At 37.1% G+C, this 16,456-nt stretch overlaps 1 protein-coding gene across 2 annotated transcripts in view; it reads right to left on the reverse strand.

Annotated features, from left to right (window-relative positions):
• The window catches only part of TAP46 (2A phosphatase associated protein of 46 kD), a 164,517-nt gene that overhangs the window by 122,044 nt on the left and 26,017 nt on the right, over positions 1 to 16,456 (reverse strand). The window contains exon 2 of one of the 2 annotated variants that reach the window (XM_089828600.1): positions 10,849 to 10,971. The exons of the other annotated variant lie outside the window; for it this stretch is intronic. Within the exon in view, the coding sequence (XP_089684726.1) occupies positions 10,849 to 10,971 (123 nt within the window). The remainder of the gene's footprint in view (positions 1 to 10,848; positions 10,972 to 16,456) is intronic. 2 annotated transcript variants of the gene reach the window in all.

A 16,456-nucleotide genomic window follows, 5' to 3' on the forward strand; every position in this document is an offset into this window, starting at 1 on the left:
TCATTTATATGTTTGGATATGAGTTTCTGGCCAAATCTGAAATCGGATTCCTGTTTAAATAAGTTCTTGCAAATTTCTGTCTGATATTGACTGAGACAGTTTTCAGACTTATTTAGTGTTTCCGAGAATTGTTTAGTATAGGGAAGTCTCAAATACCATAAACCATGGTTCCCAAAATTGGACCTGGCAAGTCCGACTCGACCCATGACTTAGCTTTGACTCGGCAACGAATCAACTATGACTAGGCAAAATGAAAAAACCCTTGAAATTTAGAGAATTTTAACAATTTAAAACTTGTTTCATGCACACTTTATTGATAAAGACACTATAGCATCATCAAGTAGAAGCTTATTTGTCATCACATACATAAACAAGGAGCATAAATGATAAATCCACCACATACAAAAAGTGTAAAGTGTAGCTAAGTCTGTCAGGAATATGGAATTGAAACCGAAGGGATTTTGGATGAAATGAGTTAAAAACTTAAAACCTTTAGATGATCCTTGTTCTAGCTTCAGTTTGACCTTAGAAAGCCAAAATAGGTTATGGGGGATTAGAGTGTTGAAAGCGTGTTGAATCTTGGAATTTGGCTAAGTCTTGAATTTTTTGGAAAACCCCAAAATTTAGATTTCGCATCTTAACTCGTATGAAACTAAAACCTATCTCAAACATCCAGACAGTATTTATACAAATATAATTTAAAGTATAACTTATACTTGAATGTTATATTTGTATAAGTCCTCCCACCGCCTGAGCTAAGTGTTGATTGCAGGGTAAACTTACGAGCGTATGCTCAGATCTGGTTGAGTTACGCATGCACAGACTCGGCGAGTTGGGCGAGTCATGCCTCAAAACTCAGTGACTTGCGCAGCCGGGTTGTCAAAACTCAGCAGAGTTGACTCTACTCGCCAACTCGCCCAACTCACAGCAAGTTTGGGAACTCTCCTATAAACCATCTGTAGACCCAAAAACAGAGCGCCCAATATTATGGACTAGATCTGTTTCCATTTATTTTCATTCAAATTTCGGCCCAAAAAGAAGAAGAAAAAAGCATATCACTGTCTGATCAAAATATATCAAGGGGACTCTAATATCAACTAACACTAATAGCAGTAAAGTGATAAGTGTGAAGCGATCTTTGCCACTCAAAAAACAATAAAAAATGAAATGAACCACTTGGACAGACACAAGGAGAAAAAGAATGTCGCTCTCCAATTTTTATGTAAAACGAGAATTTCCGGTGCTATCAGCCACTATGTAACCACCATAACTGGAACCATTCAAATAAGACTGTCCCCTACCATCCAAGTATGAAAATACTCTTGGAGGATCTATCAAAGCTGTTGGTGGCAAGCTAATATTAATATTTCAAATAGTTGCAAGGACTAAATCCTACATGAACCATCAGATTCAAATGCAGATCAGTCTTAGACTCTTGGTACTGTCACAATGTTGGCCTAATTAGTCTACTTATTTAAACAAATATCAGCAGCTATCAAAGGGACCTTGATACTGAGTCACAAAAATGGACCAGAAGAATGATGTAATCCAGCTGATATGACAAGAAGTGAAGGTCACATTGCTTCTCCAAAACAAAAACAAAAAGTTATCCCACAGAATTAATAAATAATGAAATCAAAAAATGGCACTTTTCTTCAAAAAGCACAAGCTGAAAGTCACAAACCAAAAGTATGACGTTCTTAAATATTGCATACTCTATCTTACTAGTGCAATCAAATCTTTAAAATGCATCATGGGCAAGCACAAGACAGAATATCAAGAGATAATTGTACAACTAAAGCAAATGATCAGTAACCAGTTACACACTTTGTTCTACAAGTTTCGGTTTTAGACCTTTCTAAAGACTTAAAATACAAAATCCCATTGCACTCGTCATAAATCCTTCGCCAAGGCATACATGGGTAAGTAACACCAATTTATTTTTGATGTCCCCTTCTTAAATGGGACTTAATAATAAATAATGATAATAAATAAAAATATATTATAATTAAAATACAATTAAGTTTAATGAATGGTAAGGTGTGAAATGAAGAGTCCTGACAACCTCAAACATGATATATAAAAGGGAGATGATTTAATTTGAGGACATTCAAGGATCATTCATCCATCAATAATCAAGGAAGGAAGCAATTGATCAATTAGGAAATAAGTAATTATTCTCAAAAGACAGCAATAACGGGTAAATAATTGTCTCTTTCAAAGGGCAGAAACCATGAAAGTTGTGGCTCCCTCAAAAATAAGATATTAAAGTGAGATAATTTTTCTCACTTGGGAGTGGATCGTAAAGCAAAGAACTAATAAATCATAAGTCGCGAATAAAGGAATCAAATTGGAAACAAAATTATTATTCTCAAAGACAACAATAAAAGGTGGTGACTCAATTCTTACAAAGGGTGGTCACTTAATTCTTGTGAAAGGTATTGACACTTTAAATACATCATCACTCAGCAATTTATCAAGAAATCAATCACTCTTATGAATTCAGAAATCATTAAATCATCACTCCTAAATCTACCAATGCAAATCATTCGATCATCCATCAATCATCAACTGAGAATACAAAAATCAAACAAACAAACCAGCAAGCAAACAATCAATTGATCATACAAATATCCATCATTCAAACATCAACCATTCCGGCATGAACCATTCTAACATCAAATCATTCAAATATCAATCATTTAAGCATCAACTCTTTCAAGTATTATTTAACCATCCACCCATCAATCCTTCAAGAAATTACAATAACTAGAAATCAAGCAATCAGCAATAATCTCGCAAGCATATCAATATATCGGTTTCAAATTCTAGCCAGTACTTGCAAACCAGACAAGGTCTAGGCCCATGGGGTAGGCAAAGGTTTAGAGGGATTAACAAACAAGGGATGGGGTCCTTGGTTTCGTCGCTGTTAAGGACAGGATACAGAGTATTATTAGAAAATTCATGAATTGATCAATTGAGTATTGTGCTATGATTTACTCAACTGATCTGAGTATTATTGATCTTAGACAAGCCAGTTTGAAGTACTATTGTAGAGAATCAAGATAAGAACTCTTCTGAATTATTCATAGAATTATAAGTTGAACCTTATAATAAATTTTCTCGCGTGCAACTCTCATCTTAAGTTGGAACTGTTGTTTTAGGAGAAAAGATCAAGAATATCACAAAAAGGGGACATTACAATCTACTGGGCTCTGTGCCTCTGCATCAGTAGTAGCTCCTTAGCTTTTCAATATTACCAACCCAAAAAGCTGTAGTATCCCCTTCCGGATATTTTCCCAAAAACCCGTGATATTGAAGCGCACGTTTAAACCCGAACAAAAAACCAGTATTCAATATAAATTTCAGAACTTAATCCAACTTGTAACCCCCAGATTTGCATATAAGGAAACTCAGAAAACTTTGTTTTTATTTCACCAATATTCAGCAAGTACATATATAAACTAGGAATTAACACAAATAACCAAAATGCGTTATTGTATTATACAACAGCAATACAATAACATGCAACAATTCAAGTAATCCAATCTTATAATATAGAAATGACAATCAGATTGGCAATGTAGATGAAACCTGTAAGAAGGCTAGGTTTGTGTCCAACCTTCAAATGCTTCTTCAAGGGTTTGCGTCCTAGAAGAAATAACCAGCAACTGTTTCCAACTCCCAGATTAATATTTGCTTCGAATATTATAATCTTCATAACCCTCACATGTGACGCTTGTTGTACCTTTATTACTTTTCCCAATGTGATGCACGCTCATTCAAGCAATGTGGGATAAAGCACCCTTTTTGTCCTTTAGTCACTTAAGTGAACATAGTACCTTTTTTAATAAAGTGACAAGTTAAATGAACTTTAATAGTCACTAAGTAAATAAACCATGTAATCATCAGGCATTAAAATAACTAACCAAATGAACTTTGATAAGCATGTGCAATAGCTCATTGGAAAGCTCTCGGCGAGACGCTTCCAACCCAGCACTAAGGTACCAAAAATACTAAGCTCTGATTACTTACTAAAAAATAGTAAGCATCTGGACAACCTGCCAAAACTGCTCTGATGGGTTTGGAACTGGAAATGTCTAGGCCAAATCTTGAACTGAACCACGTAAAGAACCTTTTCACCCCCAAAACCTAAGCGAAGTGAGCTGGCCACACATAATTATAATGTCCCAAAAAAAGGGGACATTACAAAGCCTCCCCTCTCAAAGATTGCTTGCCCTCAAGCAATCTACTCATACCTGCAAAAATCAAATGCCAATATCCCATACTCGCCTCGAGAATGAGGTTCTACTCCTCAATCGATACACCCCAACATACATCTTCCCAAACTCAAAATGGTGAAATAGTACAATAGAAATCAACGTGCCAAATAACTGAATGCCAGGATCCCAAGCCTCCCCATAAAGGGACACCAATTGCCATGTGCTACTGCCCTATGTGCCCATACTCTCAGTCAGGATGAAAGCCTCCCTCCATGAGTGACCCTGTGAGTCTCTACTGTCAAGTGAAGATGGGAGCTCAACAATGTACTAATATCCACCCCAAGATGATAGCAACCAAAGTCTCCAACAAGCTCCCTGATAAAAAGCAATACATGGGGATGCTGCACCCGGATCCCAAGTGAGAACTCGTGCACTGTTTGAAATAGCATTGACCAGTTCCTATAACATCTGTATCATTGTACCACTGTACCACTCCTGTAATATTTGTATCGATGACTATGATAGATCCGGCCAATCTATCTCAATCACTATATCACCCAGGTGAAAACGAAGTAGTCCTGATCTCTGGATCTTTGATATGTCAAAAGGCTGAAACACACAGATCATAGTCACAGCATACTCCACTAGATATAAGATACTATTAATGCTTGGATCCCCAATCAACCAATACATCGTGTCAAACCTGTCGCCACCTAGATCCCAAAACAATCGAACCCCACCTCAATTCGCCATATAGGGGTAAAAATACCTCTACATCTCCCGCTAAACTCCCATGGATGTGATAACTAACCAAACCATCATGCCAACTAACACCATAGTCGTCCTGTAACCCTGTACCCATAAGAGAACTTTGTGACATAGAAGTAGCAAACCATGTTGGATACATATCAGCATGATGTATAACCGAAAGCTTTCCTTGCAAGTAATTACCCACAAAGAGCTGAGTTGGATGCTTGCATCTGCTAATCCCACCTTCCGAAGATGGTGAATACCCATCCCACAAAGGATGATATAATTCTGGAACCAACCCACATCAATGCATCATCAAGTCCTTCGTGCGTGGATCAAAAGAAAAATGATGAACACTCCTCACTGTGTATTCACAGTAAAATGCTCCAACCTCTCTCAATGGCTCATCACTAAAAACACTTGAATCAAACAACTAATCCCTCTCACTCTGAAAATCAACAAGTCAGCATCCAAAATCAGCTACATGGAATGAAGTGACAGATTTGCTTCCAGGAGATGGAAACAAATCAACATGAGAGCTATACTCCCAACCAGATGACACTCTATGAATGCCCCGTGTGGATGATGGAGTAGCGTCGTGTACTACCACACAACTCTTAAGAGAATCCACCATTGTGACACAAGAGCTGCCAGTAAATTGTCCTATATCAACTGTCACGGCACTAACCTCAAGAGAACTCGATACAACTAGTGGTTCTCTACTGTTCTCCACCAAGGTACCCGTCCCAGCTGAATTACATATGATAGATGTAACCACATCCCTACTACAACCCATGGATATAAAATTCTTATCAACTGCCTCTGTATGTAACTGTACTATATTTGCAGTGGGTGGAGACTGTGCCAAACTCAACTCCTCTGTAAGCTTCTCAATCTGTAATTGTGACTCTTAAAGGGCTAACCGGGCACTCTGCAAAGAGTCCATAGTCACCTCAAGCTCATGAGTGAGCTTATCAACCTTCTCCTCATTTCCTTGCAATGCAACATAACAAATGCGATCCCACTCGAGAAGAAAATCTCTATCTGCAAGTAGTTGTAGGTAATTTTGTTTCATCATTCCAATCGCTTCTAGGAGTGCATATATCTCTGCAAGGGAAAAAAACACTATCACCATGCTCATCTGTCAAAGGAGTACTCCAACCATAGGTGGCCAACATTTGACGAACAACATCAAAATGCTTAACGGTTGTGGCAACCATCCTATCATTAACCTTCAATTGGCTTGCTAAATGATGATCCCCTTGTGACGAAACAATTCCACAAAAATCTTCCAATTTGTCATCCGCACTGTGATATGAGGTTGAATTAATGTCACTCGCCATATGATAAGCAGCATCGGGTATGCTATCATCTAGGCACTCCTCAATATCTAGGGTTTTGTTGCTATGCACCTCATAGGATGGCTCAACTGACAAGGTAGAAGCTGCTGATATAGCAATATCTTCACACTCTTCCACTTCCAACATGGCTACGTGTCCATCCACATCATGATCTTGGGATTCATCGTCATCAAATGAATTTTCTGATTCATTTTCTAAGGTCTGATTTTTGCCACCCATAAGGTCAGCTGTATGATGGTCACTAACTACTGGGAATTCATCATAGAGGCTTCTAGATACTATAGGAACCTCTTGTTCCTCTTTCCTTTTAGTACTATTATCAAGTTGATCAATGGCTTCCTTATGTAAATTTCAGTACCTGTCCTCTGTAGGGAGATCTCGAGCCAAATCATAGCATTTATTTCTTATCGTATCCGTCTTGTTTTGCAGCCCTAGTTGAAAGTCCACGTAATCAATGAAAGGAAATTCTTTTTGAAGCTTTCACGGGAATTTGTTATAATTATCATACAATCTCCTTGATTCAATTTTAATATCGAGTTGAAAATCCTTTTGATTCAATGCCCCCATTGTTTTGGTTTTTGCCGCTATAGGAACACCCTTTTGATACAACTACTACTTTGAGAGGTAATGCATTGCTGTAGATTAACACACACCACTGTAATGATCCCAGCTTGAATTCTGGGTTGCTATAATATTCTTTGTTGGTCTGGAGTAAAATTTTTGAACTAGGTCTCAGGGTAATTTCATCAAACACTTCGTAAACAATATGAATATACCTTCGTGAATGATGAGGAAATTTGTTCAGAGCTGATGACGCCTAGTGATATCACTTCCAGCTCGCACCCTTCCCCCGACTAGCCACTGTTGGTGATAATGCCAAGTCTACTCCAAAGCCGACCATGTATGCACTTCTCTGATAACCTGTTACAAACTCTTGTACTACTATGGACGTGAAGAGAGAAGGAAAAGCCTCCAATCCGCCCAAGTTGCTACTACATATGGATGGTAGTAGACTCTCAGTCTCAACAAAACGTGAAAACCCCGTGCTTAGACTTCCGACTGGGGTAGTAATGCCTGCGTCTATTCATATACCCGACATCCAAACTCCAACAAGGTGTACAGTTGTCGTGAGTTGGAGGAGATATTGCTCGGATTTGACTCACTTTACTGTCCCTGTTAATAAATTTACCGCTTACAGCAATTATTCTGTTCAATTTTTTATGCAAGCAGCTCAATGTTCTGACCCTAAAATTTCTTCAGAGATGCTCAATGTTTAGTATTTGACATTAAATCGAACAGTTCATGAGCAGCCTGAGTATTCCTTGTTACCACTGTACTATTCTGAAGCAACTATATCAATAGGGAAACTAAACAATAAAATTGTGATTTGTCAAACAATTCACAGCCCCACTAGAGTAATGTTAACCATTGTATAGATATTTTCAGGTTTTGAACATAACCAAGGGATTCCCAAACTGATTTGATGCTTTGAAAATTATTTATGAGAGTTTTACATTTAACATATAAATTAACAATAACAGTCAAGCTCACTGTTCACATAAGGTAAAATCCGAAAATGTGATAACAATAACCAAGCATGTTTATTTTGTGATTTCGAATTGGACACCATTCAATGTCTTCTCATTACCAGTCATAAAATAAACCAAATCATACAAAACTGGAAACAACAAATTTCGATTGATTTTAATCATCCATGTAAATAAAATTCGAAATGTGAAATGGGATGGAAACAGACCCGTTTTCCTTACTGTTGGAGGAGTTGGAATTTCAAAACTGATAAAAATGATTAAAACCTGCACATGAAGCGATTAACTTCTGATTCTGAACCCATGCATATATGAAACAGACCCTAGCGGCTCACGTTGAACAACAAAAACACACCCGATAGTTTCCACCACTTCAAAATACAATACCCGACTGTTTCCACTGCTGGAGCATGCTGAAGGCGGCTCACATCAACTTAACCCTACTATTCGTAGTCCCTTCAATCAACCCATCCTCTGGACGCCAACTTGACAAACTCAACCTAGTGTGCTTCCTTCTCCAAGAGCAATTTCCGCTGACAGGAATAGTTACAGGTTCCACGAACTGAGGTTAACATTTTTTCTTTGTCCTGTCGTGAATACCTTGTTACATTACAAGTGCCAATGTCTGCGACTTGCAATGTCTTTGAATGTATTTTCTCCCACCAGCGGCTGCTGGGTGTAACATCAACTAAACTCCACGTCAATGTACTCTGTGTGTCTGCACAATCCCACTATTCCTTCGACTGATTTAACACCCAATTGTGTATGCTAACCCGCGTATGATTTGCTAGGTTATTCAAGAGACCCCGACGCCCTCATTGAGCTGTCGTGGTTTCCAACCCGACCATTTCGTCCTTCCAAACAACGTTAATCTTAATTTATTTACTGTCGCCTAGGAAAAAGCCTGGTAATGTTGAAAAACTAGGGAGCCTTATCCACGTTAGGTACTGATATGAAATTTCATGGTTTGAATAATCCTGTATTTAAACTTCCCTCCAAACTCGACCACCTGGTAAAATCTGAACTTCAAAATGAACAATCTAAAACTAGTAAAATGAGCAGCTATCAGTTCATACTTACTTCCAAAAACAAGACATGCTTTCCTTAATACAAAATCTCCATTAAATCTCTCCAACAAATGTATGATCAAAAGAGAAGTTGGGGCTACGTCCAAATCTCTTATTTGCTTCAAGGGTTTTCATCCTCGAAGCGACCAGTCACATTCAAAGCAACCAGAAATGCTAAGATGTTGTTTTCATAAATTTATGTGTGTTTCGTGATTCCACAGGATGGCAAGATTCTTGGCTCTGATACCACTATGGTATCCCCTTCCCACTATTTTCCCAAAAACCCGTGATATTAAAGTGTAGGTTTAAACCCAAACCCAAAACCAATATTCAATATAAATTTCAGAACTTAATCCAACTTGTAACCCCTAGATTTGCATAGAAGGAAATTCAAAAAACTATGTTTTTATTTCACCAATATTCAACAAGTACATATAAACCAGGAATTAACACAAATAACCAAAATGCGTTATTGTATTATACAACAGCAATACAATAACATGCAACAATTCAAAAAATCCAATCTTATTATACAAAAATGACAGTTAGATTGGCAATGTAGATGAAACCTGTAAGAAGGCTAGGTTTGTGTCCAACCTTCAAATGCTTCTTCAAGGGTCGTCCAACCTTCAAATGCTTCTTCAAGGGTTTGTGTCTTAGAAAAAATAACTAGTAACTGTTTCCAACTCCCAGATTAATATTTGCTTTGAATATTATAATCTTTATATATCCTCACATGTGAAGCTTGTTGCACCTTTATTACTTTTCCCAATGTGATGCACACTCATTCAAGCAATGTGGGATAAAGCACCTTTTTTGTCCTTTAGTCACTTAAGTGAACATAGTGCCTTTTTAAATAAAGTGACAAGTTAAATGAACTTTAATAGTCACTTAGTAAATAAACCATGTAGTCATCAGGCATTAAAAATAACTAACCAAATGAACTCTGATAAGCATGTGCAATAGCTCGTTGGAAAGCTCTCAGCGAGACGCTTCCAACCCAGCATTGAGGTACCGAAAATACTGAGCTCTGATTACTTACTAAAAATAGTAAGCATCTGGACAACCTACCAAAATTGCTCTGATGGTTCTGGAATTGGAAATGTCTAGGCCAAATCTCAAACTGAACCACGTAAAGAACCTTTTCGCCCCCAAAACCTAGGCGAAGTGAGTTGGCCACACATAATTATAATGTCCCAGAAAAAGGGGACATTACAAAAGCCCTATTTCTAAATTTCAAACCACCAAACACTCATTCTTAGAAAGCTCAAACTCCCAATCCTTGTAAATCTAACTTGCTAGCTAATGTGGCAAAAGCAGAGATACAGAATTTTTTTTTAAATTACTCATTGAACTCCTATTTGAATATTTTGAGTTTACTCGAAATTTATGTTTATCATGTTAATTCCTAAAATGCAATGTCAATCATTTTTTGAGGAAACTTTTGGTTGAGGTGACAATGGTACTCACTTCTGTCTTCACAGAACCAGATTTCTTATTAGTATATAAAAATATTTTTTTAATCAAAATATGGCAACGTGACATCTAAATATAGAAAGCACAAACAAATAAATGCATATTTAATTTTAAATACAATAAGTTTTTATCAAAAAATGGTAACATCAAAGCTAAATTTAGAAAGCAAAACAAGTAAAGCAATCAAGCTGAAGTACAAACAATGTCTCCTCCAGCAGATTATAAGACAATAATGATTCAACCATTTTGAATACCAACGTAAAAGATTGCATTGGCATTTTCACCAGTGTAAACAATTTCATGGTATTTGAAAAATTATTAAAAAAATACAACCATACTTCAGAAAAGAAAAGGACATTTCTATAGCACTAAAGCAAATGTTGCACGATCAATAAGTGTACAGTTCGTGAAATTCAAAATCTACCAGCAAGTATTTAAGATCTGCTGTACTGATGTCCTCTTTTTCCTCATTTGAGGAGAATAATCCTAACCGGTCAATCATAGCCTCACATTGATGCAATAGATCACAGGCCCGTTTTAATTTACCCTGAAAATCACCCATGCAAAGATAAAATTAACATGTTAATGATTCAAAAATCATCATTGTACCTCATCCCATCATTCAAAAAAATACTTTAAACCAAACTGTAGCAAAATATGTCTTGAAAACTGCAGTAAAAGTATTGCATAGGCCAACAACTAGACCAATTTTGATAAGGTGTAAGTTTTCTGTTTGGTTCTACATTGTACTGGAAAATTAAATCATGTGATCTGTTTGTCCCACATTCAACCTCAGGTTTGAACCCATTTACATGCTGTTTTCAGCAACCGTTGTTTACTTTTATTTTAGCATATTGAATTGTTCTCTGCTAGTGGCAGTGCTCATTCGGAAAAATCATCAATTTGCTTGCCCATGTCCTTAGAAGTAACAAAACTTCAATATTCTTTGGTATAGCTTGAACAACCTGATGTGCAAAATCCTAAAACTATTAACTGCTGCCATATTGCAAACGTATATGGTAATGGGATCCAAACTGGTATGCAATTGACCCATAAAACTAACTTTACTAAAACAGATGAAGACAAAAGTGAGATTGATGGCCCAAACATACACTAACTTATCAAGAGCATTTGTAACTACAAATGCCACAACAGCTGCAATCCAAAAATAACATAAGAGACAGCTACAGAGAGCCACATGAAGTAGCAAAAAAGGATACATGTGCTGGGGCCCAGAAAGCCATAGACTCTATTTTTATAGATAATTCAAGAAGCTCAAAGGCATTTTTTCTGATTAAGGCATTCAAAGAATGTCAGCATGTTGATACCATTCAACATCAGGACAGAATCAAGACTTTGCAGTACATATGATATTTTCCAAACATGCTGACAAACCTTGCAACCATGAACAATTATATCTCATCTCATAGCTCACAAATCTTAAGTATAACAAGGCTTTGCCAAATTAAGTTGTCAGTTTGGGTTCTAGTTCAGATTTGGGTTTAGGGTTCAGTTGCAGCAATTTGCCAATTGTGTTTTGAACACAGGATTGGTAAGACCTCGGTAGAGCCACACAAAAATCTACAAAATACTTAAATAGAATAATATTCACACAAAACAGACAACATTGTCCACAGAACACAACAGATAATTGAGAGTCCAATACCAAATGTTAAATGACAAATCAGAACAGTTCATATTTATCAAATATTTTCAAAGCAGAGCAATAGTCAGTGGTCCAACTGCATCAACATGATATAATTCAACATGGAAACAGCTATTAATTTTTCTTTTCTTCAAAAAAATTCAATGAATTCTTTCGGTCATGGAGCCTTGGGTTTGCCCCTGGCATGAGAGATCCTGCCTAGGTATTTCTCAAGTTTGTCTCACACAAGCCTAAACCATATCCACACAGGATCTTGCAGAGGTTATAGACCAGGCTGGGATTGGGACCCAGTACTTGTACATGCATAAACCTTCCCAATTACACTCTAGAGCCCATCCTTCTTTATTTTTAAATTATGTTTTAATATACGATTTTCATTGCATTACTTGAGAATCAAGGTACATAGTAAGCATATCCAGAACAGCATAGGTACTAAATGGGATGTAGCATCACCATACAAGCAGTGGAAAAGGGAGGATTATCTGTTCCCCGTCATTATCCCTAGCAGAGCAGAATATTAACAACTAGCAAAGAAGAAGAATCTCTTCTTTGATAAGATCTAATAAGATTTGATGCTACCACTGATTTATTTATTATTCATTTTCTCTTGTTGGTCTTTTATTGGACATTAATAAAATTATCTTATCTCCATCTTCAAAATAATGCATATCCAAGACTAAAATAGCAACTGAAATAGTTCTTGTGTTCTACAAGGTGTTATCTTGCCTAATTGTAATTTGCTTGCTGGATATCACCACGATATCTAAACATTTCTATTGCCTTCACAATCACTAATATTCTCCTCTGAGATCATTTTTTTTATCAATAACAAGTCACTTTTGACTGGAGATATGAAGCACTGAGGCCACAAATCCACGGGACCTCATCCCCTTGAAACTAACACCTCAGACCTGCAAGCACAGAAACTCAGGAGGGACACCAAGCCCGAGGGGTGCAAGAGACTCACACCCAACATGGGTTTGGCACAAGGTCTGAGGGCTGACAGCTGGATCGTCGTGAACACCATTATCTTCAACTTCATCAACAACTATTTGATGTATTGCACTTCCTAGTCAGTGATTCCTTCTGACCCCTGTGACCGTTATGCTGAACGATTGAACACCATTACCTTCAACTTCATCAACAACTATTTGGTGTAGAGCACTTCCTAGTCAGTGATTCCTTCTGACCCCTGTGACCGTTATGCTGAACGATGACTCCTTCCAACTCCTGTCCCCAGTGTTCATCAGTTACCTCCAAGCGCAATTTTGTATTTATGCTGAACGACAATTGGTTCCGACTCTCGTGCCCAACATACACCACCTAGCTTAAGTACAATTCTTGTGGTTCAAACTTTGAACCTCCCTATTACAAGGGCTCGCAGCAACCGCTGCATTATGAGCTCATGCTCTTCTCCTCCGAGATCATCACTCTTAGGACTATAGTTGAAATTTCAATCTCTTAATTATTCTTTTATCTTATGCTACACTCATTCCAGAGAACAATCATAAATGCAAACAAATAGACCAGCACATCAAGAATTTGTGAATGCAACCCATTTGACATCTGCCCTGCCACCATAGTCACTGAGAATGATATACAGAACATGCAACTTTAACGTCTTTCTTTTCTCTTCCAATAGATTCTAGCTGCATTCTATATAGAATCTAAATTAAAATCCACGGGTCTCTAACCATACCATTTCACGTGCTTGAATTTATTGTATATCCTAATTGCTAAAACACATGTAAGGGATCGAAGTGCTTTCATTTTGCATTGCAGTGCACATCAAGGTCTTCTAATGAATATTTGTCATCAACTTAAACCAAAAACTATCAATTACATGTTTTTCCTGTTCATCCCGTTTTATCATGTTCTAATGTCTAATATAGGAAACACTAATATTGAAGAATCACAGGTTTGCTTACTCGTCCTGACATAAAAATAACTAATCATAAGCGATTTGGCAATCCAAATGCATCGTTCTATAAATGTGAGGATCTGATGATAATTATTCATGGCACCATTCACAGTCTGATGTTCTGATCATATAAAATCATGACTGGATAGATAAAATGTCTAATGGTTGGCAAAAATGTCACCATCATTGTTTTTCTGGCAACACCACTGGTTAACACCGTCACTGACAACTATCCGTCCTACTCTCAATTTATCAACTTACATTTGATGTAATAACATGAAAATGTTTTATCATAGTATGTCAACCACAATGATGCCTATGTGCATAATTTCTTTCTGGATTCATGGATCCACAACCATTATCATAATTCACATCTGAACAAATTGAAGATTTCTGAATGAATTTATGGGTCAAAAAATTGAGTTCAAGTTTAAAATTAGTGGGGTCAAGGGTGGCTACAAGTAGTCTATAAATATCACAGAAATGGTCAGCTTTACAATGCATTACTTGTTTTGGAGGGGTTAAAAATCTACTTTTCTATCTTATGGCTAAATTCTTCTCACGCCTTATATTTATTTGTTGTTTGGAAGTTGTACATTCATTGTCCTTTTAATTCATTAGACATTCAGTCGGGACAAAGTGACTATGTAGTAACTCTCCCATTTAGCTGACATTCTGATGGATGTGGCTTTGGCATTATGTTGTGTTAGTGCCTCTGTGCAGTTGATGAGATCTCATGTGACGCCTTGTTTTGGCTTTGGATGCTTATTGTTGCCTTACATAATTGATTGAGTTCCCCTTATGCTTTGACAGATATCTGCTTGTGTTGTATGATCATGTTGGACCCGTCAAAGGTCAGTACCATCGCAGTAATCTGATTTATGTTGTTGCATTGGCAAGTTGCTTTTGTGCTTATGCCTAATTGTGAGTTATGTGGGCCCTGTATTCTTGGTCATTGGGATCTGAGAATTATTTGTTTATGATGTTTCCAACCTATTCTCATGTTTTGATTTTATATGGGCATTAGGAGATTAAATTTGTTTATGGTAAATTCTATATTTATTTCTAATATCACCTCTGATGTTATCTCACATTTGTGGATATTTGATTATGCATGTGTTATTGTGATTTGTTGAGATTCACTAATGGTTGATCCAGTGGTTGTTGAGATGTTTGGTTGATTCACGAAGGTATGTGGCAGTGGTTACCAGATTATGATGGTTTACCATATTTAAGAGGGCATCATGATGCCAGTACTGATTCTCCATGATATATGGTGCCTTATCATATTGATAGATAATCTTATTTGGAATTTTCACTACTATATGGTTAAATGTCATAAATGATTATTCAATGTTACATCCCAATTTTTGGCTCAATTTTAAATGCTCCTTTATAGCTGTTGAGGCTTCATACGAAGTTGACTGATTGGTTAAATTTATTATTCGTTATGGTTTCATATGAAAATGAAGTGATGGTTATTTGTTATGATATCATACGAAATTGGGATAGTGGTTGATCATTATGATGATATATGTGTTAACCTTATGGCAAGACATATTGTCAATTAGTGCCAAAACACTTAGTCATAATGGAAAATCAATAGTGACCGAGCTACCAGACAGAAGTGTCAACCAAGTTGACAATTCCCACCAAGTTGTAGTGCAACCGAGCTGAAAGTATCTACCGAGCTCTAGTGTAGACTGAGTCAGCAAAGCGTTCTTGTTTCAAAATGATAACCAAGCAGGCAAAGCAGTGTGAACCCAGCCAGCAATGTTTGCCGAGTGATCAATATGAACCGAGCATCCAATATCAAACAATTCCCAGAGTTAGTCAAGGTGACAGTGTTGCCCAAGTGTCTATAGTATCACCCAAGTAAGCCATTGGACCCGAGTTACAGCATTGAGCCAACTTGGTAATTGTTTTTGGAACTATTCAAGTTGTAGCCGACCTGTAATATAATTATTTGATGGATAGAAGGTATTTTGATTGTCCAAAAGAAGAACAACAAAGAAGTGCAACAAGTTGAAGAACATTACATACAAGCGAATATAGAAGTGCAGAATATTTAGAAGGTTACAAGCAGCATAAGGAAAGGCAAAGACTCATCTATCACAGTCAAGTGATCAATTTACTTCAAAGGATCTTCATCAACAAAGAAAGTTGCATATCAAAGATCAATCCACTGATTCATACTAACAGGTGCATCAGTCCTAAATCCTTTAACAAGGTGGACCTAACAGTCCTTTGCAGAAACTCCTAACAAAGTACATACTTAATTGTATTGTATCGATCATTTCACAAGGTGGACCTAGCAGTCCTCCTTACTCTTGAACCAAGTAGATCACTAGAAGTGATCAATTGTAAGCCTTAACAAGCCAACTTTACTACTGCAGAGTGAAAGCATTGTGGGTGTCACCCCCACCGCAGTTTTACCTTCTACTT

The sequence above is a fragment of the Cupressus sempervirens genome, chromosome 1, assembly GCF_028749045.1.
Source record: "Cupressus sempervirens isolate cs-2001-9-10 chromosome 1, ASM2874904v1, whole genome shotgun sequence".
Lineage (NCBI taxonomy): Eukaryota > Viridiplantae > Streptophyta > Pinopsida > Cupressales > Cupressaceae > Cupressus > Cupressus sempervirens.